Source organism: Miniopterus schreibersii (genome assembly GCF_964146895.1).
Source record: "Miniopterus schreibersii genome assembly, chromosome: 11".
NCBI lineage: Eukaryota > Metazoa > Chordata > Mammalia > Chiroptera > Miniopteridae > Miniopterus > Miniopterus schreibersii.
In genome coordinates this window covers 98,989-122,354 of record NC_138111.1, presented here as the reverse complement: position 1 = coordinate 122,354, position 23,366 = coordinate 98,989, and the positions used below count along the sequence as shown (strand labels likewise).

Below are 23,366 nucleotides of genomic sequence, written 5' to 3'. Positions count from 1 at the left end.
ACTGGGGACATAAGACTTCTGGTCATAGTCTGTGATAAAATGAGTTTCCAACTTTAACAGCAAAAAATGCAAGCGTAGCCCTGGCTGTTTTGGCTGAGTGGTTGGAGTGTTGGCCTGTGGACCAAAGTGTTGTGTGTTTGATTCCCGGTCAAGGGCACATACTTGGGTTGTAGGTTCTCCACCCTCTGACTGGGGTGCGTGCGGGAGGCAACCAATCGATGTCTCTCTCAGAATGTTTCTCTCTCCCTCTCTCTCTGCCCCACCTCCCTCCCTTCTACTCTCTCTGAAAATCAATGGAAAAAAAATGTCCTCTGGTGAGGATTCATAATAAATAAATAAATACAAACTCAAGTGTGCATTCCCATTTCCCGCCTGCCTCTGGGAGGGGCGGGGTCAGAGGCTGGGCAGGGGAAGACCTTTCACTACACACTCGAGTGGTTTTCCTATCACCTCTCATGAAAAGTAACAAGAAAGGGAAACAGGACAGTGACTTAACTCCGAAAGCAGACAGACTTACAGATGGTCAGGCTCCTCGGGGTGCAGGTGGTGCCTGTGACATCCCTCAGCCGGCAGCTGAGTGGGGGGCTGCAGCTCAGCTGGGCTTGCCGCTGCAGGACTACCTAGGAAGCTGCGCTTGGTGGCGTTGGAAATAGGAACAGGGGGCCGGCTGCTCTTTTGGTGTGACACAGTTTTTGCTGCAGAAATAAAAATTTTATAGAAATGTTATTATTTAGTTACATTAGCAAGAAGCATCTAGAAAACCCTGCTGCCTTTATAAGCACCAAAAATAGCATTACTTCTACTTAAAACCAAGCTTCTCCAAAAAAACTGGTTTCAGGTTCAACCAACATATTCTTGATGACTGCAAATACCTCACCAAAATTTAAAGACACAGCACAGACCAGAACAAGAAGTGGTGAGACTGGCTGGTGTCTCTGACCACCCACAGCAGCCTCCAGCGGACCAACCACCCTGGTGGCCACTGCAGCTCCAGCCTGGAACAGGAACCCATCTCCAAGGCTGTTTCCCAGGAGGTCTGAGGCAGAGAGGTGAGCGGGTACGGACACCACCTCCTGGGACACTTATGGGTGCTGGGAAGGGCTGGACTTGGAGTCAGAACAGGCTACTGGCCCTTTGAGCGAGGGGGATGCCGAGGTGCCTGAGCTGGGGACAGGGTGGGGAATACTCCTGGGCACAGCTGAACCTGGCAGTGCTCAGCTGTCCCTCTGCCAGTCTGGTGGGGTCTCACAGGGCTTGTCGGGTCTACTGAGGGGGTGAGCAGTGGGCACATGAAGCCACTTTCATAAAGTACCCGATTAAGGCCCAGTCTCCTGAGCACCTCACTGTGGGTTTTCTCCCGCTTGCTGCTGAGGAAGCTTTCTACACATTCCAGACAGCAGCTGCCTACTGACGGCCAGCAAGGATCTTCCCCGTGGACAGTTCTTACTTTATCGTGGCTCAGTTTTCATCAACTTTTCCTTTTGTGGCCAATACCTTGATACTCTTTAAAAGAAACCACAGGACAGGAACACACTCTCCCACGTCACCTCCCAGAAGCTTCAGAGTCTCAAGGCTGGCAGGTTATCCTACTCAGGTGAACATGGGCATGTCCTGCCTTGTTGTCGGGCAAACGTACGACCTTGCAAGTGGGCAAACTGAGCACAGCTGCACCTCTCATTGAGGAAGCTCCTCAGAATCCCGCGCCTCTCAGGCTCTGGTTCTGGGACAAGGATGGGTGCAGCTGCCCAGTGCGAGGACCACGTGGGAGGACACCAGATAGGGCACAGGCTCTACTCCCAAATGAAGCCATTTACATTCAGACACCATTGCTGTACAAAAACTTAGGAGGAGATTAGGGACACCTCTGAGTACTGAAACTCTCTCAGAGGAAACAGCTATCCGCTGACCAGTCGTCACTCACCATCTTTCAGCTCCTGAACATCCCTGGGTTGAACAAAGTCTGGTCTGACATTCTCAAACCACCAGAAGAGTTCAGCAATAAAAACCATAACGTTCGGCTACAAGAAAAAAACCCAGGACATGATAAGCAGCTTATTCACACATGGTTTTAAAAATGTGTTTCAGGACTAGCCAGTTTTTCTCAGACGTTAGAGCGTCGGCCTGAGGACTGAAGGGTCCAGGGTTCAATTCCAGCCAAAGGCACATACCTGGATTACAGGAGGCAACCAGTCAATGTGTCTCTCTCACATCAATGCTTCTCTCTTTCCCTCTCTTCCCCCTTTCCTCCCACTTTCTAAAAAAATCAATGGAAAAAATATCCTCAGGTGAGGAGTAACAAAAAACAAACGAATGGACAAGTGCGTGTTACGTAATCCACGGTTACCTTCAGCACTAAGGGAGCATACAGCATGTCTTCTAAGGTGAGGTAAAAGCATCTGTTAAGGTATTCATTCGAGAACTCCCTCAGAAGCCGAATGTTATACAGACTGTCAGCCATCGATGTTACCTCCTTCAAACATATATCTAATAGATAAAAAGAAAAGCACAATTATAAAGACGTTCTGCTTCATAAGTATACGAAGGCAGTGCTGATATTTATAAGGTTACGACATTAAGAGGTTTAAATATCACAGTATTACAAGTAGGAAGACCTGAGAAATCTCCAGGATCTGACCTGAACTGTTAACATCTAAAAAGCATAACAGAAATTACTCGGGATCTTAAGACTGGGCTTCCAAAATGGACAGTAACAGGGTTCAGTTTATAAAAGGAGGCGCATAAGCTGGTTAGCGTTTAACCATCAGGACCCTCTGCAGAAGTTACCTCGTGATGGGGTGGGGGGCATAAAATGAGAAATGCCAGGCCTGCCCACAGAATGATATAAAAATACGACTAATCACAAAATTCAGAGACTGTGCAGAGCAGGCGTCTCCCTCAGTCACATGGGTGGGGGACAGTTGGCTGCTAGCATCGGGGGCAGGACAATTTCCAGTTTTTGGTTGCTGTGTAGGTGCCAGGCCCTCAACCAGCAAATCCAAGCACAGGTGTCCTGGGGGCCATCAGCCAACTCCCGTGGCCGTGCTGGGGACTCTCTTGGCCTTGCGCCTTCCTCCCGCAGAGAGAAGGGTGCTTAGCAGAACCTGGTCAGGATTCCTGCTCCTCTGGCCCTGTGTAGACGTCCCTGCAGTGCTGTTCATGGCGTCCCTCACCTCTCCCTCCCACTGTCAGGCTGTGGGCACCTGGCAGGGATGCCTGGCAGGGACGCCCGGTATCACTGATGAGCACAGAGGGTCATGTGTCCCAGTCTGTGCCCAGACTCACTTTTTCTTTTAACCCTCACCCGAGGGTATTTTTTCCATTGCTTTTCAGAGAGAATGGAAAGAAGAGAGAGGGAAACAGAGAAAGAGAGAGAAACATCGATATGAGAGAGACACATCGATTGGTTGCCTCCTGCACACACCCAGACCAAGGCCAGAGAGTGAGCCTGCAACCGAGGCAGGTGCCCTTTGCTGGAATCGAACCCAGGACCCTTCAGTCCGCTGGCCGACGCTTTGACCACTGAGCCTAACCAGCTAGGGCCAGACTCACTCTGAACTTGATCTCCACCTACACTGGGTCCCAGTTGTTTCAAATCCCTGCAGCAGGACTGACGAGACCCTAACCATGCTGAGGCCTGAGGTGAGCCCCAGCGACTTCACTCTCACCCTGGTTTTCACCATCCGATTTCCCTCCAGATAAGAGGCAGCTCAGGTATGGGCACCATCCCCAAACATTTCCACACACGCTCCCACCTCAGGAGGCACTGAGGATGCAGAGGCAAGGTCCTCTCGGCTGTCAAACATTGGGTTCAGTGTGCTCAGGTGCTCCTGAGCCTCTAAGGTGTGCTCGGGGGGGGGTTCTGCACTCACCATCCAGTTTCATCTGCTCGGGGCAGTAGTAGTGGACCACGGCCAGGAGCGCGGCCCCATCACTGCCATCTCTCATCAGATCCTCCAGCAGCGGGAAGTAGGGCGGCTGCCTCGTGGACAGGTGCTCTCGGCGGTAGCGCACCTGTGGTCAACAAAGAGAGAACGGTCTCTACACATGAGGTGCCCTCACTACTCCCACGTCCCAGGCAGACTGCTCATCGAGTTAGCATGAAGCTGCTGAACAATGCTCAGAACACGGTGATTGCAGGGAAAAGCTCCAAATGTCGGGAGGACTTCTGCCTGGAACCTGCCTGTCAAGGTCCAAGAGCTGAGCTCACGGCTACACTGGTGACAGTACTCGATTGCTAACGACGGGGCCATCTCACCCTGAAGTGCCAAGGCACAGACAGGAGGAGAAAGGCACGTCTACACTGCCCAGAGCCGCTACCACAGCAGATGAGAAACAAGTTAACTGTGAACATCCTATCGCTTGGAAACCCCAGCTACTGTTCCTTTTTTCAGTACTAGCAGCGTTCACCTTGTCCGGCATTAGGAAAATACAAAATGGCATTAATATTTGGCTTGAGAAATTTCTGAAACCAGGTCAGACAAAACTGTGTGTGCTGCGTCAAGAAGTGCTGCCAGGCAGCAGGAGACGGAGGGCTCAGTGTGCAGGGTGCCCTACAGAACAAGTGCCCCTCACCCTCAGGGGAAGCCATGTGCCCCAAAGCCCCCATCACCAAGGGGCAAGTGAGGAGTGCAGACCAGGCCGTGGGGAGGGGGGCACCTGTCCCCCACAACCTGCTGTCCCGTTTTCTGCATTAATATTCACAATAGAGCATTATATTAGGGCACGTCTCACAGCCACACTTGTCCAAGAGAGGAGGCTGGCAGTCTGCTGAGGGCCAGGCCTTCTCAGTTACGCAGGGGAGGTCAACCCGAGAAAAAGGTCTCTCACAATGAAGGGTTTCAAGGGGGTCTCTATTAATAAGCCTATGGTGTAGAATCATCATACTGACAATGGGTATAAAACATCTGTCACATCCTTTTGAAATCAGGACCAAGGCTTCCTTCGTGTCACTAGGTCTACTCCGCCTCAGACTTTAACTTGTTTCTCGGGCCGCAGCAGGGGCTGACACAGCGGGTCCTGGCTCCAGCATGCAAGACACATGAGGGCATGCGCCAGGCCAGCTCCCACACGGACAGACAAACAGCACACACAGTGACCAACCACAGCATGCAGTGAAGCAAATGGTTTCTCAACTGAAGATGGATGGAGTGAACTTAGAACTAGGGAAAACATCAGTGCAGCTAACCACCTGCCAGAAAGGTCTGTTAAACCTCTAGGCCATGGGCGACGAGGCGAAACCTCGGAACCTGCTGCCCGACCACTGTGGTCCGACAGCGTGGGTATCAATCCTACGAGGAACTAGAAGGGCCATGCTCTGAGTCTCACTGCTCAGTGTCTGAAACACTCTCCTCTGAGACCTCCTTCCTATAGGACAGCTGAATTTTCTACTCATTCTCACTAAACCACATAACTGTTGTGACATTTTGCTCTTTGGTTTTCAGAATTCAAAAAATTAAAAGATGTAAACATTCATAAAATGCTTTCTTCTTTGTTATTAATATACCTCAAAGACCAAAATTATCAGCTATGAAGCAAACCAGACCACTGCTCACAGGGACCCACCTGCCAGCTTGTACCTAGGGCCCCGCCTGGGTGGCAGAATTCTGGGCTGTTTTGCAGACATTAACTAAGGTCTGCAAGAAGGCCCGTGTTCCAAAACCTCCCTTTTGCAGGCCCCACTCCTCCCCTGCAGGTGGCGCCACAGGAGCACAGCCAGGACTGGGGCCAAACCACCCCTTTCACTTTCGTCATGGGGATTCACTTCAAGCTACTGGGATTCCAGAAATCCCAGCCTGGGAAGGAAGGGTAGCCTCCCCCACCAGGGCAGGCAGCAGAAGGGCCTTTACCTGGTGGTCACCTTTAACACCAGATGGTCCATGCTAAAGGCATTTAGACATGGCATGTCACCATTAGGGACAGTCACATCAGAAAGGACAAAACGAAGTCTCTCATTCCCTGGCTGGTGTGGCTCAGTGGTCAGAGCGTAGGATTCTATTCCAGCATGTACCTGGGTTGCAGGTTCAAACCCTGGCCTCGGTAGGGGCATGTGCGGGAGGCAACCAGTTGATGTGTGTCTCTCGCATCGATGTTTCTCTCTCTCCCTCCTCTCCCCCTCCCTCCCTTCCACTCTCGCTAAAAAAAAATTAAAAAAATAAAAGTAAATCAACGGACCAGGTGAGGATTAACAGAAGAGTTGCTCGGGGTTTATCAGCCCTCAAGAGAGAACAGGCCCTGTCTTTACATCCACTTTCATCACAGAGAGTGACTAGTGTCCAAGAGCAAATGCAGAGCACTGTCTGTCACCTTGGAAACTGGCAACACCTAACTGTGCACTGCCTATGAGACACGCCTCGGAACTCCAAGCGCCCACAGCATGGAAAATGAAACCCCTCAGCCCAGACTCAGGCCCCGCCCACACTGAACCAAGTGCGGCACCAGGACACTCAAACAGGGAAACGGCAGTGCGGGCAACTGGGATGGAAGCGGGTGACTGCACAGGATGGCGTCTGATGGCAGCGGTGCAGGGGTCCACTTACGGGCACCAACTTCCAGTACCACTTGGAGGGAGACTGCTCGGGAAGCAGGAGGAAGAAGGCAGGAGAGGAGGGTCAGCGGGCCGGGCCCACATGTGGACAGACATCATACACAGGTGTACACGAAGGGACCCGTGCCCGTGACCCCATATCGAAAGTTACAGGCACTCTTACACCACCAGTCTCTGGGGGAGCAAAGAAAACTCCGGAAACACGGTACAGGCTGGGAACCAAAGACAACAGATGCCAAGTGCTCCTCGGGAGGGGCACAGTGCGTCATCTGTCTTGTCCAAGGACAGGAGGAACAAAAGTAGTCACGCATGTGGTGCCTACACATCCCTACAGCTGAAGGGGATGCCGGCAGACCGCATACACGCTGGGCCACATCGCCATGGGTTTAGGGGATGTGGATTCAGTCATACACGTACTTGGCCAAAAAACAGTATCAGGGAAGAACAGAAATGACCAGAACGAACCCACACCACCTGCGTCATTTCGTCAGCTGTGTCACAGGGCCCTGCCATAACCCCACGCGGGGCTTTAGGGCACAAAGCTAGCCTCCCAGGACCTCGTAGGCAGTGCAGAGGTCTGCAAGGTGCCGCTGGCAACATCCTCCTCACTTGCTGACTTGTAGAAGCCAACTCCTGGAACCTCATACCTCCCAACGTCCCCTTCACCCCCAGGTTACACACAGGACACCCCTGCCAGGGTGAGAGGGTGCATGCTGTGTGCCCACTGCCACCAAGGTGCTCAGGGCCAGCCTGCCGGGGCCAGGAGACCTTCCTGTCTTGTGAGGAAAGGTGAAAGTGACAGTGGTGAACATGGCTGACCCTCCAGGACAGGAGCAACACTCACACCACAGAGAAGTCCAATGGCCCTTTACCTTCTGATGAGCTGGGCTCTCAAGCAGCTGCTGTCTGAGCTTCCCTTCTTTCTCTGTTATCTCTCTCATTTTAAGATTCACCTAAAGGGGAAGAAAAAGGTATTAACAAGGCGCCTGCCTCCAGCGCTGGTCTCCGTATCCTCCCGGGGCACCAGCCCCACTGTCTGACTCTGCTTCCGAGAAGCAGGTACCTAGACGGTTACACACACGCAAGACCTAGGACTCCTTGTGACCTGTGGCTGCGCAGAGAACCAAGACGCCCCAAACGCCACACGGGGCTGCCACCTCACTTCCAGGGTGTGCACATGGCGCCGGTCCTCATCCCATCGACAGAGGTGCTGATGAGACAGTTGGCGGAGACCCCCACTGAGGAGCCAGAGGCTGGCTCATAGGTTCCCTGACTACAGAGTAACACTAAATAAACCTGAGTCATAGGCACACTGCACACTCCTTAAACAGTTAATACCACTTTGTAGAAATTAAAATACTCTCTCCTGGAATTATTAAGTCAAAAATAAAATAGAAATTGCAATTATAAAATAATACCATGGAGAAAGATACTCATCGATGCCTATAGGGTCATGGTCGGAGTTATCTGATGAAAAGGCACAGAACTGAATCTTTTATTATTAAACAAGAATATAGACAACTCATGTGATTCAAATTAAGAAGGTAGGAAAGTTGTTTTAAAAGAAAAACAGAAGAAAAATCAATATAAATAAAATTAAAAATAAATGAATTAAAACATGTATCAGCAGGTGGATAAGTGATAGAGCAAGTACCGTAAGATGTTAGTTGTAAAGTCTAGGTGGTGGGCATATGGTTGTTCTCTGTATAACTCTTTCAAGAAACTTTCCTGCATGTTTAAAATTTTCTTCATAAAAAAATGTAGGAAATAAAAAGTTTTGGGGGAAAATTAACCTAGATGGCTTCCTAATCTGGAAAGAACTTTCCGATTAGATTGGTGATATTCATGAATGTGACTTTTGATACTGTGTCATTAGAGGAAACAACCCTGGTGAAATCTACAAAACTCAGTGAAACAATTTCCCAAATTACCAATGCAGGACGCTACAAAACCATGGGTGAGTAAAAGGGCCAGGGCGAAGGCAAGAAAGAGAAACAGACTTTCATATAACAGAGTACAAAAAATTCACCCAGCCCTGGCTGGCGTGGCTCAGTTGCCTGAGCGCTGTCCCATGCACGGAAAGGTCCCTGGTTTGATTCCTGGTCAGGGCTCATGCCCAGGTTGCGGGTTTGATCCTTGGTTGGGGTGTGTACAGGAGGCAGCCGATTGATGTTTTTCTCTCACATTGATGTTTCTCTTTCTCCCCCTCTCCCTTCCTCTCTCTCTAAAAGTCAATAAAAAAATATTTTTTAAAAATTCACTTATCTAGTATTAGAATATATGAAAGAATTCTTACAACAATAAAACACAAATGATCCTATTTTCAAATGGGCAAAAGATCTAAACAGACATTTCTGAAAAGAGCTACAAATTGCCAACAGTGCATGGAAAGAGGCTTTGGTCATCAGTCACCACATCTAAACCACAATGAGACCCCTCACACCCTCCAGAACGGCTAGCACTGAAAAATCAGAAAATCAGTGTTAGCAAGGACGTGGGAAACTGGAAACCTCAGGTATTGCTGGTGGGAAAGTAAAAGGTACCACCACTGTGGAAAAGTCTGCCAGGTCTTCAAAAATTTAAACAGAGAGGATCCACATGACCCAGCAATTCTACCCCGAGGTATCCACCCAAGAAAAAGCAAAACACACCCACACAAAAACATGTACCCGAATGTTCACAGCTGTTCACGAGAGCCAGAAAGTGCACACAGGGACATGCATCAGCGGAGGGAGGAATGAAAAGAACAGTCTCTGCACACACGGAGCAGCCTCACCATGAAGAGGCTGAGGTATGATGGGCTACACGCAGAGCCGAGCAGAAACAGGACACTGAGTGGGGGAAGTCAGACACGGAAGGCCAGGTGTGACAAAATGGACGTGAAGTGTCCAGGCAGGCACATCCAGAGGGGTGGACAGAAGATTCATGGGGATAAAGGGGTGTGATAAACAGGGTGGAATTAGTGGTGACAGCTGTACTACCTGGTGAATATACTAAAAACTGATGAAATGTGCACTTAAAATAGTAAATTTTACAGCATGTGAATTATATCTCAATTTTTTAAAAAGTTCACTGACAATGGCTTCAAATTGCAATTAACCTTCAAGAAACTACCACTTGTCAGGTTTTAGTTTAGAATCAAAAAAAGATGTGCATAATTATCTGAAAAGATTATGTAAATACTTGTCCCTCTTCCAAATTAACTCCATATCCACGTGGAGCCAGGCTTTCTTCACACACTTCAACAAACAAACTGTGACAGACTAAATGAGGCGCAGGTAAGAGGACTGCGCCTTTCAGGGACCAGGTAGGGGACAGGCTTCACAATGCAAAACAGTGCCACTTTTTTTTATTTTGGAAAATAGTTATTTTCATTAAAAAATACATTATTTATATTAACATGAAATTACTTTACTGGTTTTTTTTAGTGAATTAGCAAATATTTTTAAACTTTCTTGTTTTTACTTTCTAACATGGTAAATATTGATCGATTTTTTAAAAATTCTTTAAGCCCGGCCAGGCGTGGCTCAGCAGTTGAGCATCGACCTAGGATCCAGGAGATTGGGATTCGATTCCCAGTCAGGGCACATGCCCGGGTTGTGGGCTCGATCAATGACTCTCTCATCATTGATGTTTCTATCTCTCTCTCCCTCTCCTTTCCTCTCTCTGACATCAATAAAGATATATTTTTAAAAAAAATTCTTTAAGACGCATAGTAATTTTTAAGAGTTTAAAGTGTACTTAGCACTATCCAACCCCCCCAACTATTTGGGAACTGAACTACAAACGCCTAGAGAACCGATTGATAAAACAAGACTCTGCAAATGAAACAGAACATTCTAAGGAAAATGATGGAAACCACAACATACACAAACGGGCTAGTGCGGCCAAGGGATGAGCGGCTGTGTTTACAGTGGAAATGAAGAAAGGCTTAAAACTAACTTCCTACCTTAACAAACTGGAAAGGAGAGCACATTAAATCCAAACTAAGCAGAAAAAAAAAGTAATAAGACAAGAGGGGGAATTAAACAGAACACAACTGAAGAAATCAATAAAAACCAAAAGCAGAAAACAGTGGGACATCACTCTGGACCCCACGCACACGAACAGGACAGTAAGGGAAACACTTGAACTTTATGCTAATAAATTCAAGCACTTAAAGAAAGCTGACAGATCCCTGATGTCACAGGTAAGCAAACTGACACGAAATTATGTAGAAAGCCTAAGTACCTTATGTGTGTACTAAAGAGACTAAGTTCATAACCAAAACCTTCCCAAGAAAACTCCAGACCGTGATTCCATCAAAGATTCATAAGAACAAAATAATACTCATCACACACAAACTACTTCACGAAATTGAGGGGGGAATATTTCCCAACTCATTTTCTGAGGCCAGCATGACCCTGACACCAAAACAATAAAAAATATGTTGCAAGAACATATATCAAAGAAAGCTCTTGATTCGTAAATACATACATACATACATACATACATATATATATATATATATATATTTATATATATTTAAAAATTCTTGCAGCTCGTTAAGACAAACAACCTCATTAAAAGTTGGGGAAAACATCTGAACAAACACCTAATAAGAGAACCTACACAAACGTCCCCAGTCGCTAGGGAAATGCTAATTCAACCATATAGATTCCTCCACACGGCCACCCAAAGGGCTCAGTGAAGACCAGACCCATGGTGCTGCCAAAGGGGTCACTGGAATTCTTTCCTCTCATTGGGGGAGCTCAAAATGGTGCGATCCCTTTGGGGAGTATTTTGGGAGGGTCTTCTGAAGTTAAGTGCTTTTTACATGACCCAGCTACTACACTTCTAAGTATTCACGGACAGAGATGAATATCTACCTGCGCATGGAGGCTGTGCACAGATTCTGCTTTCTTTATTCGCTTTTTTTTTCAGATTCCACGTCAGTGAACTCATATGTACCTGTCTTTCTATTTCACTGAGCATGAGGTCCATCCATAGTATTGCAAATCGAGATTTCATTCTTTTTCATGGCTGAGTAGTACTCCACTGCATATCTGTACCTTTATTAAAAAAGGTGTTTTACTGTCCCCCCCCCCAAAGAAAGAGAAGGGAAAGGGAGAGAGAGACATCGATGTGAGAGCAAAACATTGATCAGCTGCCTCCTGCACGCTCCCATTAGGGATCGAGCCTAAACCCTGGGCATATGCCCTGACTAGGAATCAAACCAGTGACCTTTCAGTGCATGGGATGACGCCCAACCACTGAGCCACCCAACCAGGGCTGTCCCACAGCTTTCTCATCCACTGGTCTACTGATGGACACTTAGGTTGCTTCCATATCTTGGCTGTTGTAAACAATGCTGCAGTGAATATAGGGGTGCATATGTCTTTTCGAATTAGTGTGTTTGTTTTTTTAGATGAATACCAGAAGTGGAATAGCTGACTCGTATGGCAGCTCTATTTTTAATTTTTTGAGGAATCTTCATACTGTATTTACTCTATTTCTTAAACTTCAATTTTACTGGTGAAAGAATAAATAAGAGACTACTTTCACCTTTCAAATTGACAAGTATTTTAAAATAATATCCAACATATGGGAAGAATTGCAAAAAAGGCACCCCCATGAACTAACAGTGCGAGAAAAACAGTACAATCTTTATCGTCAGAACTTTGGCAAAAACCAATCAAAAGCCTTTAAAAAATGAACCTCAGCTAAACTGAAACCTCTGCCCACCAGAAACATGTGGGAGTAATGGTGGGCGGGACCCTCCCAGACCAACTGAGGGAGTGCCCTCGCCGCACTCATCCAAGGCAAACCTCAGCTTACAATCGAATGCCTGGATCTACATATTACACCCAAATAAATAAAAATGATGCGAATTTATATCAAATACTGTGTTTATAGGTGGTAAGCTTATGCATAATTTACATTTTGTTCTGTTAGCTCATCCATGTTTTCTAAATTTTCTGTAATAAGCAATTTCTTTTATAAGGGGAAAAAAATAAAAGTTGTGAAAGAAAAAAGAAAAGTTAAAACTTGAACTCTGGCCACGGGAAGCTCATGCTAGGATTGCAGAAACGTAACCCAAGGCTCAGTCTGCTGTGGAAGAGTGCACAGTCCTGAGAACCATTTTTAACGAAGCACTGTGGGCACTTCCCACATGCACGGTGTCGTGCAAGCCGGGGACGAGGAAGGCCGGTGCCCACCACCAAGGGGCGACCTACGGGCACTGCCAACTTCCGAGTACACAGCAGGACTCAGAAGTCAGCCCGCTCATCCACTTGAGTCCCCAAGCCCTCATCTAGGTAGTTGCCCGTGTCCCTGACATGGCCTGGCTTGTCCCAGGGAGCCAGCATGCACACTTGGTCTGGCTGGGCCATGCTCTCGACAAATCCCATGGCCACTGACTTTTACATTGTAAGTTTCTAAGTATAGAAGGAAAAAACAGCGTTTAATAAGACATAAGACATTTTTCTCTTAATCAAAATGTCATCTAAAATGGGCCACCTCTTCAGTGCACAGAAGTGCTTAAGATAAAAAGGAATGCATCAATCTGGACTATAAACATGTCTGCATTTTCTACCATAAACTCACTAGCTCTACCCACGCCCCCTCCTCCTGAGCTTGGGAGGGACACCTGTCTGTTCTGATGACAGCAGGCATTTCTGGGGGCAGATAAACCATGGTGGCCCCTGCTCGGGCCTGGGCCTTGGCATCACACATGAAGAACAGCCACCCAGTGCACTCACCTTGTTGACCCAGAACACCATGGCATCCTCAAGGTCGTATGGAAGCTCCTTCGAGGCACTGAATGTCGAGAAGCGTTTGACACTGGCCACCACCTTCTCGATGCTGATCATCTCCACGGTGTAGGCCATCATGAGGGCGTCCACCATCGCCATGTGGGCACTCTGCAAGCCGAGGCAGCAGTTAAGAGGTGCCACCTGCCTCTCCCATGAGGCTCGACAGACCCTGCTCAGACTCAAAACTCTGCCAGAACCTGTTCCTTTTTTCTCCATGTAAGGAGACAGAGAGGCCTATCTGCTCGCCGCCCTCCTCAGGTCAGCAGCCTGGTGTCTCCCTGCTTCATCTCCCTGACAGCCCTGGGTGTGGGGGTCCTAACTTCAGGGCTGTGGGTAAAGGTACAGAGGGCGAAGAGATGTGTCTGAGGCCGCACGACCACCAACAGGTCCCTGGGCACCATCAGGAGCTCTGGGCACTAAAATCACAGGCGGCCTTTGCGCCGTTTCTTCCCAGAACCTGGGGAACATGCTCCTGACCCACAACATGTCAGTCACAAAGTCCAAGAGTAAAAAAACCACAGAACCTAAAATGCCAGTGAATGGCCTAAACCAAGGCAATGCAGATGGCACCCACAACCACTCAGACCGACAATGGTTTGGAAAACTTGCATTGGTGATTTGGCTTTCAGAGAAAGACGGGGAGGGGCTGCTTAGGGGAGAAACAGGCATCTATTTCTTTATTTGGCACAAAAATACAACATACACATGAAACAATCGAACAGAATGAGCCCAACAACTATATATCCCAAAGTCTGCATGGTGCTCACCTCCACACATCTCTGAGCGCCCCCCTTGAGACAGCCAAGAGGAGCTGCTCTTGCCCGTGACCCACCCAGAACAAGCACTTAGCCACATGTGACACAGGTACCGCCATGCACTCAGACCTCAGCCAGCTGCTGCACACTCCTGTGCACTGTCATGCACCTGACGTTTTGGGAACACTCTGCCTCATCTGAAAGCTTGGCTGCAGAGGGACTGCTGGTGACACAACAGGTGGTGCACCACACAAGTGCCCATGGCACCAGGGGCTGTCACCTACCTCCAGAAATGCACAGGACGCACTGGGTGGGGTGGGGAGCAAGGGGTGGTGCCAGGCCACTCACCATCTTTATGGGTGCCTGGCTGAGGTCGGGATCCGTCACGGGGGTGTCATCGCTCTCCATCACATAAATCCCTTTCCGGGACAGGGCCTGGATGACTGACTGGTGTCCCTGTATGGCGGCCGCCTGGTCCCCCTTCAGGATGAGGCTGCAGACGCGGCAGTACAGCTCGCTGGACAGCAGGAGCTTGATGACAGGTGGTTTGATGTGCTCCTGCTCATACTGGTCGATGTAAAAGGGGTCCCTGAGGTCCTCGGGGATGTTATCTAAGCCAAGGGAAAGATGACCGTGTGAGTGTGACATGCACATTCAAAACGCCCACGGGGACAGGGGACCATTAATAACAACAGGCGACTAACAGCATAAAAAGACACGAGCTGGTCCCTAATCCCCATCTTCTCTATTGCAGACTAGCTACTCACACACCTGGGGGACGTGGGCAATGCATGTCACAGTGACCTCACCGCCATGACCTCAAGGAGCTGCTCTCCTGACACAGGGCAGTGAGAAGCAGGCGCGGGGCCCTGAGGGGCGAGTGGGGCAACAGGGAAACCAAGGTGCAGTCAGACTAGGACTGCATATGTCCATAGCCAAGCACATCGACTTTCTCATGGCAAATCGGAGAGGACAAGGCGGCCACACACCAGGGTCTCTACAGAACGGAGAGTGCCAGGCCTGTGACGAAGGCAGAACGGCGGCACCAGCCTCCACCTTTGGAACAGGCGGCACTAAACTCCGTATGAGCCATGTCACTTAAGTGTCACCACAATTCTATCAAATCAAGACTTTCGTCCCTACGTTACAAATGAGGAAACTGAGGCACAGAGAAAGCAAGTACTGTGTCCAGTGTCACGAGAGGCAGAAACCAACTGTGAACCCCAGCTGGATCCACAGCGTTTATACCGCCTCCCATACAAATACAACAGCCACCTATGTACAGCTGGGGACAGGATGGCGGACAATCTCCCCAACAGTGTCTCTCATGCTCGCTCTGCAAGATGTCAATCACTGTCCCCCAAAGGGGGACACTGTAGGCAAGTACACTGGGAGGCTCCAAGTTAAGCTGATTCCTTTCCAGGAGGAACCCACCTTTAGCCTGCTCAGTGCTGAGACCTCCCCACAGATGCTCTGGAATAGTCCCAGCCTTAACAGAGCTCAGAGAGCCTGCACAGCACTGCCTGTCACTGCGGCTCAGTTACTCACCATCAGTGGCAGTCCGAAAACATTAAGTGAAAATTCCAGAAACAATTCATAAACTTTACGCACCATTCTGAGTAGCATAATGAAATCTTGTGCTGTCCAGCTCTCTCTCCAGGGATGTGGATCCTTTGTCCAGTGTCCCCACGCTGCAGACACTCCCTGCCCTTAGTCACTAGTAGGCGTCTCGGTGGCTTGTGTTCGCGTCACCCTGACTTACTTCATAATGGCCCCAAAGTGCAAGAGCAGTGATGCTGGCGATTTGGACAAGCCTCAGAGAACCCCCATGCTCCCTTTACGTGAGAAGGCGAGTACGGGATGAGCTATCGTGACAGAGAGACCACATTCACAGAGCTTTTACTATAGTATGGTTATGTTGTAATTGTCCCACTTTACTACTAATGACTGTAATCTCCTCCTGTGTCTCATTTATAAATTACACTCTGCCACAGGTCCATATATATAGGGAAGAACACAGGATACACAGGAGCTGGTCTCTGTGGTGTCAGACCTCCATGGGGTCTGGGACACGTGCCTGGCAGATAAGGGATGACTGCATCTGGAAGACACCAGAGAGGAATCCTGTGACACCAATGCCAACATGTAGCCCACTGAAGACAAGCTCAAACACCCACAGCCCTCTCCACACGGAGGCACCAAGGCTGGGCAGGAAGGCACCCTGCTTCTTCTCCACACACTACTCTTCACAGGTTCCACTTTCCTGAGTCATTTAATTAGGGCGGCTTCCCCATTTTCTAGCACTTAACACTTGCTTTCTTATTTCTAACGTCAGCGCAAACGTTCATGCTGCACCCGAGTTTTCAAGCACCGCTGTGCACACCTCACTGGAGCACCCAGAGGCCCTGCCAGGCTGAAGGACACACCACTGCTTAGTGGGCATACGTGGACCACAGCAGGGCCCACTCGGAAACTGTTTGGACTTCTGAAATGGAGCAGGCATATCAATAACAAAGGGCCCCCTGAGAAGCCTGGTGGGAAGAGCCCTCTTTCTTCTGGGTGTGAGCAGGGAGCTGAGGGAGGGAAGGGGGCTGGCCCAGGAACAGATGGCAGCCTGGGAGGGCACATAGAGGACGCAGGACCTGGCTGTGAATGGGACAGGAGTCAGAGGAGGACAGGGAGTCAGGGGAGGACAGGGAGTCAGGGAGTCCCACGATCCTGTTACATTTTCAGAAGCCCACGCCAGATGCCGGTGGTGGTGGGGGGGGAGGGGTAAGGATATAACAAGGGCCAGCCAGGGCTCCTGTGACAATGTCAGGACACTCCTCCTCCCACCCGCCTCCTCCTCCTCTCAAAGCTTGTCCACCTCCGGCTCCTCAGCTGGTTCTCCCTCATTTCTTCAAATACAAAGGGGCGTTTTCTGCCTCACTGCCCAGATGACCCAAGTCAGTCTCATGGCTTAAAGACCACGTGTGGATGGTCATCCCAAATGTACATCCTGATTCCAGCTGCTTCCCTGAGCACCTTTACCCCTCTGCACCTGGAAGTCTGCTGGCCCTGGAGCCTAGTCTGCCTACAAGGGAACTCCAACACATCCCAAGCCTGCCTCCCCTGCGCTTCATCTCAAGGTCAGCTGCTCAGACCGAAGGCTTCAGCATCATCCACTCTTCCCTTCCTGCCAACCCACTGGCAACTCCAGCTCACTTCCCCTTTGAAATGTATCCAGAAAATGAGAGCTTCCCATCACGCCACAGCCACCCGCCTGCCACTGCCTCCCTTAGTCCAAGCCCCCCCTCACTTGGATGACTGATGGGCTCCCTTCTAGGAGGGCCGAGACCTGCAAGACCAGGAGACATAGCTCCTTGCAGGTCATGGCTCTGGAGGGGACGGACATAGGCACTAGTGGAGGGCTGGCCCCAGGAAGGACAGGCATGCACGGCACAAGTGCAGAAAGACCCAGGCCACCTAAACAGAGAGCAGCAGCCACGGCTGTGAAGCAGGCTTCCTCTTTTCCACAGGTGGCCCTTATCAGAACTCTCAAAATAACACAAGTTGATTCATGTGAAGTTTTAAACAATTATGGACATGAATATGGGAATGAGAAGCATACAACTGACTCCCATCAGTCTCAGAACCGAGATACATGGGCCAGGGGAAAACGAATCACTCACTCAGGACAAGAGCCAGGCCTTTCACCAGCCCTCCTAGAGCAGGTCCCAAAGGGCACTGGCCTCGTGCCCAAGGACCGGCCGTGCCCTCCTTGGCCCCTGCAGCAGTCCCTGCCCAGTAATGGCTCCGTCCCTGCACGACTGGCTTCCCTAAGGCCCAGCACTGTGAGGACTTTCTGTGCGAAGCTCTGAAGGTGATTTGAGAGAAGGCCACTCTATAAATGCCTTGGACCGCTCTCGGGGGGGGGGGGGGGCTCGTGTTCACCTCCCCTACAGCCCAGAACATGGTGGTTCAGGGTTACCCATGATCCAGAAATTCTCACTGAGCACCTGCTGTGGCCAAAATGCTCCACACTGGGAGTCAGAGGGTGAGATGACATCACTGATCTCGGAGCCGGGCCTTTTCAGGCCACCCACTGAAAAGTCACCAATTTCCACACAACGTGGTGGGTGTGGGCGTTCTGGGGGGCAGATGAGCCATCCGACCCAGTACTGGGGGTGGAGAAGGAAGCAGGCAGGGGACATGAGGAAACGATCCTAATGAGACTCCCAGGAGACAGCAGAGCTCAGTATCCCAGGGAGCAACCAACTGGGCATGTCACTCACTGGCTGGTTCTGCAGATCCACAACCTGCCCACACCGAAGGGACCGAGGAAGCCAGTGGATAAGGGGCTCTGAGGGAAAGAACATTCCACATCTGGTGACACTAGCCTTGAGGAATGAAGTAAAAGCAGACAGAGGAAAGCAAAGGAAGTCTGTCCTAGCAAACTTAAAGGAGTTCTCCTAACAGGAAGGAAACAATGGCGGGACCTGGGGACATCGGGAAGGACGCACGATGGAGAGGCGGCAACACGGCCACTATGGCAGGCCCTCCTTGGAGTTTTCTACATCACACAGGATGACACACAGCAGCACCTTCAGATACGCAAGACAACAGTGTTTGAAGTGGGCAGAGCAAAAGGCCCTCAGTGGAGGTCTCCACACCTCACGAGAAATGGCAAAACGCCAGTCGCAGCTGCAAGTCAGATGTCTGTATTTTAACACCCGGAGCAACCACTAAGAAAACTGCAGGAGACACACCCCAAAACAACATAACTAAGTCACGACAGAACTCTGAAAAACAATCTAGTAACTCACAGGAAGGCAAAAAAAAAAGAAAGAAAGAACATGAAACAGAGAAAACAAAAAGTCACTCAAACCCTCACGTAGCGACAGTTACGTTACATGAAAACACTCTGAGCACACCAAGTTAAGGACAGAGCTTGGCAGAGCGGATAGAGCACACCACCCAACTATATGCTGCTCACAAGAAACTCACTTCAAACTCAACGACTTAGGTTGGTTGGAAGTAAAGGGAGAGACTGGGCTACACCAGGCAAACACTGCTTGTTGTTGTTGTTGTTGTCTAAAAAAAGGAATGGCTACATTAATATCTGGTAAAATAGAAAATTCCTAGAGACCAAAAGGGACATTACATGATACAAAAAGCTTTACAGGAAGACTTTACAATCCTAAAGGTGTATGCACCAAACTACAAAACCTCACAACAGGAGGGAAAATGGACAGAGCTGAGGAGGGAGAGAGACATCAACAGGTACAGTTAGGGACTCCAACACCCTAGCAGCAACTGGCAGAACTGCACCAAGGAGAGACGCGAACACCACAACCAACCAACAGAACCTAGTTGGCACGTGGAGAACACGCCACCCAACCACAGAATACACAGTCCTTCAACTGCCCAGGGAACTGTCACCAAAACAGACCTATCCTGGACCAGGCAAAGAATAGAAATCACAGAGTGAGTTATCTTACCATAATGGAATCAGGCTAAAAATAATAACAGAAAGACAGAACAGGGAAATTTCGATACTCGGCAATTATACGTCTAAATGATTCACGGGTCAGTGAGGAAGTACCACAGGAAACGAAGGAAAACAAACAACTGAATGGAAGTGAAAATACAACCTATCAACATCTTAATGCAGCTAAGGCAGTACTGTGTGGAAAACCCACAGCACTAAATGCTTAGACTTGAAAAGAGCAAATCCATCATCGTAGTTCCGACCACGAGAAACTAGAAAAGGAGCAAAGTAAACCCAAAACAGGCAGGCCTAAGGGGGGCAGGTGTGGCTATAAAAGGCACCAAAAGAAGTCCTTGTGGGAATGAAATATTCTGTATCCAGACTCTACAATGTCAATATCCTGGCTATGAGGTCACATTATGGTTTTGCAAGAATTGCGGAAACCAGACGAAGGGTGCCCAGGACCTCTGCATGATTTCTTAAGACTGCATGTTAATAATCACCTTGATGACCAGTCATGAGTACACACATTTCCATGTCCGAATGTTACTGACCAGTCATGAGATAACTTGTGTCTGCACTTACATTAATTTAAGTAATTTTAAACACCTTGCTGACCAGTCACGAACAGAAAAGTAGCCGACTGCACAAGCGAGTTCTGGCTCAAAATAGCCGGTCAGCAAGGTGTTTTTAACATACAATTATCTCAAAATAAAAGTTTAATACAGTTTTTTAAATTGGCCAACAATCCGAAAAGACATTTCATAGAAAAAAGATTCAATTGTCCAATAAGTATATAAAAAAGTGCTCATCATGATTTATCATCAGGGAAATACATACCACAACCACAGTGAGCTCACAACCCATTCACTGAATGGCTAAAATTAGACTGACGATGCCTCGTGCTGACAAGGATGCAGAGCCACTGGAACTCTCACACTGCTGGTGGAAATGAAAGTGACACAGCCACTATGGGCAACTGGGAAACTGCACTTTTACATGACCCAGTAAGTCCATGCCCAGGTATTTATCCACGACACACAAAAACATATGTCCACACAAAGACTATATTCATCACAGACACAAAATCTGCCCCCAGATAGCCCACCTGTTCCAACCTGCTAGAAGAATCTTGCCAGGCTCTCTCTCTCACACCACCCCTAACAGGGAAAACTTCCCAGGCACACATCGCGAAAGAGCCCTAGCCAGCTTGGAACACCACAGACAATCTGGCCCAGACTATTTTCCAAACTAATCACCTACTATTTCAGTCTACAAATCCTGTCACAACAAGGCCAATCAACTCAGTGCCCATGAACACTTGTACACAGAACCCGGCCTGACGCCCTCCCCTGTACTCCTGGAGGGGCACCCAAACCTTACCCATCTTTCAAAGCCTATCACCCGTGAAGCTGCCCCACACACCCCTTCCACAGCGACCACAGCCCCTGGAGCCCAGGCACGCTGGCCCCACTTGTCCACCTCACCCTCCCATATGGAAATCAGGATGCCAATTTTTAGTCCTTGCATTATTTCATTTTCTTCTGTGTGTGACAATAGTTCATATGAATTTTAAACAACTAAGGAAACAGCAGCCTTTAACTCCCACCCTTGTGTTTCCTATAGTGCAAAACCCAATTATGCAAGACAGTCATGCGATTATTACTGGTTGAATGACTGTAATACTGGCCCCATCCTGGCCCCTTCAGAGTCTCTGAAAAGATGACAGCAAATTGAGTTTTCAATAGTTCTACTAGGAGTAAAAAGAACCTGGTGCCTGTGATGTCACACGACATGACCACAAAAAAAGCAACAGCAGGAGAAGCCTCTGAGCTCTGAGGATAAATGTGACACAGAAAAGTATTAAGGGCTTTTTTGAAGAACATTTGCACAAATTTAACATCATGAAGCACAACAGAGTCACTCAAATTCGATGGATTGGGACAGTCTGAACTTAAGAAGGTGATCTCTGTGTTCTTTGGTAGTATTCAACCTGTGGCACCAGGATGGGAAAGAATGTGTGCAAACTGGTCCATCTTCACAAATATACACCCACCCATGCAGCCACCAGGTCAGCATAGAGCAACCTTTCTATTATTGGTCCAAGGGTGTCTCCAGCTCCTCTGCACATCTGACTAGCAGGTGAGTATTGACCGTCCTGCAGACAAGGCACAAGTGGGACAGCCGTGACCCCTGACCTCAGGACGCCAGGCAGTCCTCAGCAGCTGAGCAGAAGGAAGGCCACTTGAGACTAGCCAGCCACCTGACCCCACAGAATCTAGTGCCACTGAGTGCGTGCACCTAGGTTGCTCTGTGACCTCCCACCTTAGAAGCACCCGAATCCCTTGCTGAGAATAAAAGACTATTAAAAAAATACAAACTGAACTCATAAACCAATAATCTGAGTGAATCCCCACGTATTAAAAGTGACAGTATGCTATGAATGAGGGCTTCCCCGAGACTCGCAGTGACTGTGTTCCTGGTAGCTCAGGGACAAGACCAGCAGTCCGCTTCCATTTCCGGTTCTGGGGCCTGCCCAGAGGTTCCGAGCCTGCGATTCATTTAAACCAAATGTCACAACGACAAAAAGTAGTGACCTGGAATAACAAGGGATTTTGCTCCTAATATCAATTAAGCCAACAGACTCCTAGCTATTCTTGTGGTCTATGTGAGAGCAGCAGTGCTCAATCTCAGATACCCCACCCCGTCAATGGTGCAGAAACCCAGCCCTCCACACGGGGACTGCCCACTCACAACAGTTTCCAAGTCGGCAGTTAACTGCTCCAATGGGAGAGGGGGAGAGAGTGTCAGCCCCTCATGAGCAGTGGGCTCGGACAGCCCCATGCCCTCTCTGTCCAAGTTGGCTGTGAGTGAAATGGGAAGGTTGACCCTGGTGGCCCCTAAGGTCCTGCCCCGTTCCCGGTGGCTCAGCTCCATGGTGAGTTGTGGTGAGTCTCAACTGGTTTCCAGGGCTCCTCAGGGCAAAGTCACCACACTGTGCACATAGCAACATGCTTGCAGATAGCTGAGCGCCTTCTAGAGTTTTCCCTGGGCTGTTTTTTCAACATTGTCCTTGAGCGATAACAAACCCTATTACTCAAAACCCCAAATGAAGACCTAGATATCTGTAAGTTTCCTAAGGTCGTGGATGAAAATAAAAAACCAGAAGCACAGTGGCCCCATCCAGCACTCTAGTCTATAGAACAGACAGTCTTCAAATCACCCCTTTAAACTTCCTTACCAATTTACTACAACTTTCACCCCGAAAGAGGTCATGAAATACTCCAGCTATTAATCCTTACAGACACTTTTAAATGGATAGGTTTCAACATGTCCAGTATGTTATTTCTAAAGAAATAATTAAAACACTGTCCATGAAACAAGAGTTATCCCCAAAAAGGAGGAGCAGGTTCTAATATCAGCACAAGACTGCCCACAGTTCCTGGCTGTGGTCCCAGCGATGAAGGTGGGAGGAAACGTTCTGCACAACCATATGCACCTCAGGCCTGGCTGAGGGTGAGCTTTGCTACGAATGGCCCGCTCCAAGATCCCGAAAGGCAAACCCAGGAGAAGGCAGTCTCAGAGCACCTGGCCCTGCAGCAGCCGTGTGCCTCCCATTCCTGCACAACCGGAAAGACTGTTTGGTCTCACGGAGCTACTTCATGCAGTCGTATAACAAGTCAAACATTTAAGCCTCTTGCATCACCACACCCCCCAAAACTGACTTACAGTTAAAGTGTGCAGACAGAAAGAACCATGTCTGACTCACTGAACTAAGCTGGAGAGGCACATGGAGGCGTCCA

General features: G+C 48.9%; 1 protein-coding gene across 2 annotated transcripts in view; it reads right to left on the bottom strand.

Annotated features, from left to right (window-relative positions):
• CAMSAP1 (calmodulin regulated spectrin associated protein 1) overlaps window positions 1–23,366 on the bottom strand; it is a 36,776-nt gene that overhangs the window by 11,166 nt on the left and 2,244 nt on the right. Inside the window, exons 2-9 of one of the 2 annotated variants that reach the window (XM_081151139.1) lie at window positions 14,442–14,704; window positions 13,285–13,446; window positions 7,417–7,497; window positions 6,537–6,569; window positions 3,870–4,011; window positions 2,345–2,484; window positions 1,922–2,018; window positions 518–695 (exon numbers count right to left, since the gene is read on the bottom strand). In XM_081151139.1, the coding sequence (XP_081007265.1) occupies window positions 518–695; window positions 1,922–2,018; window positions 2,345–2,484; window positions 3,870–4,011; window positions 6,537–6,569; window positions 7,417–7,497; window positions 13,285–13,446; window positions 14,442–14,704 (1,096 nt within the window). The remainder of the gene's footprint in view (window positions 1–517; window positions 696–1,921; window positions 2,019–2,344; window positions 2,485–3,869; window positions 4,012–6,536; window positions 6,570–7,416; window positions 7,498–13,284; window positions 13,447–14,441; window positions 14,705–23,366) is intronic. The other variant, XM_081151138.1, reaches the window with a different exon arrangement.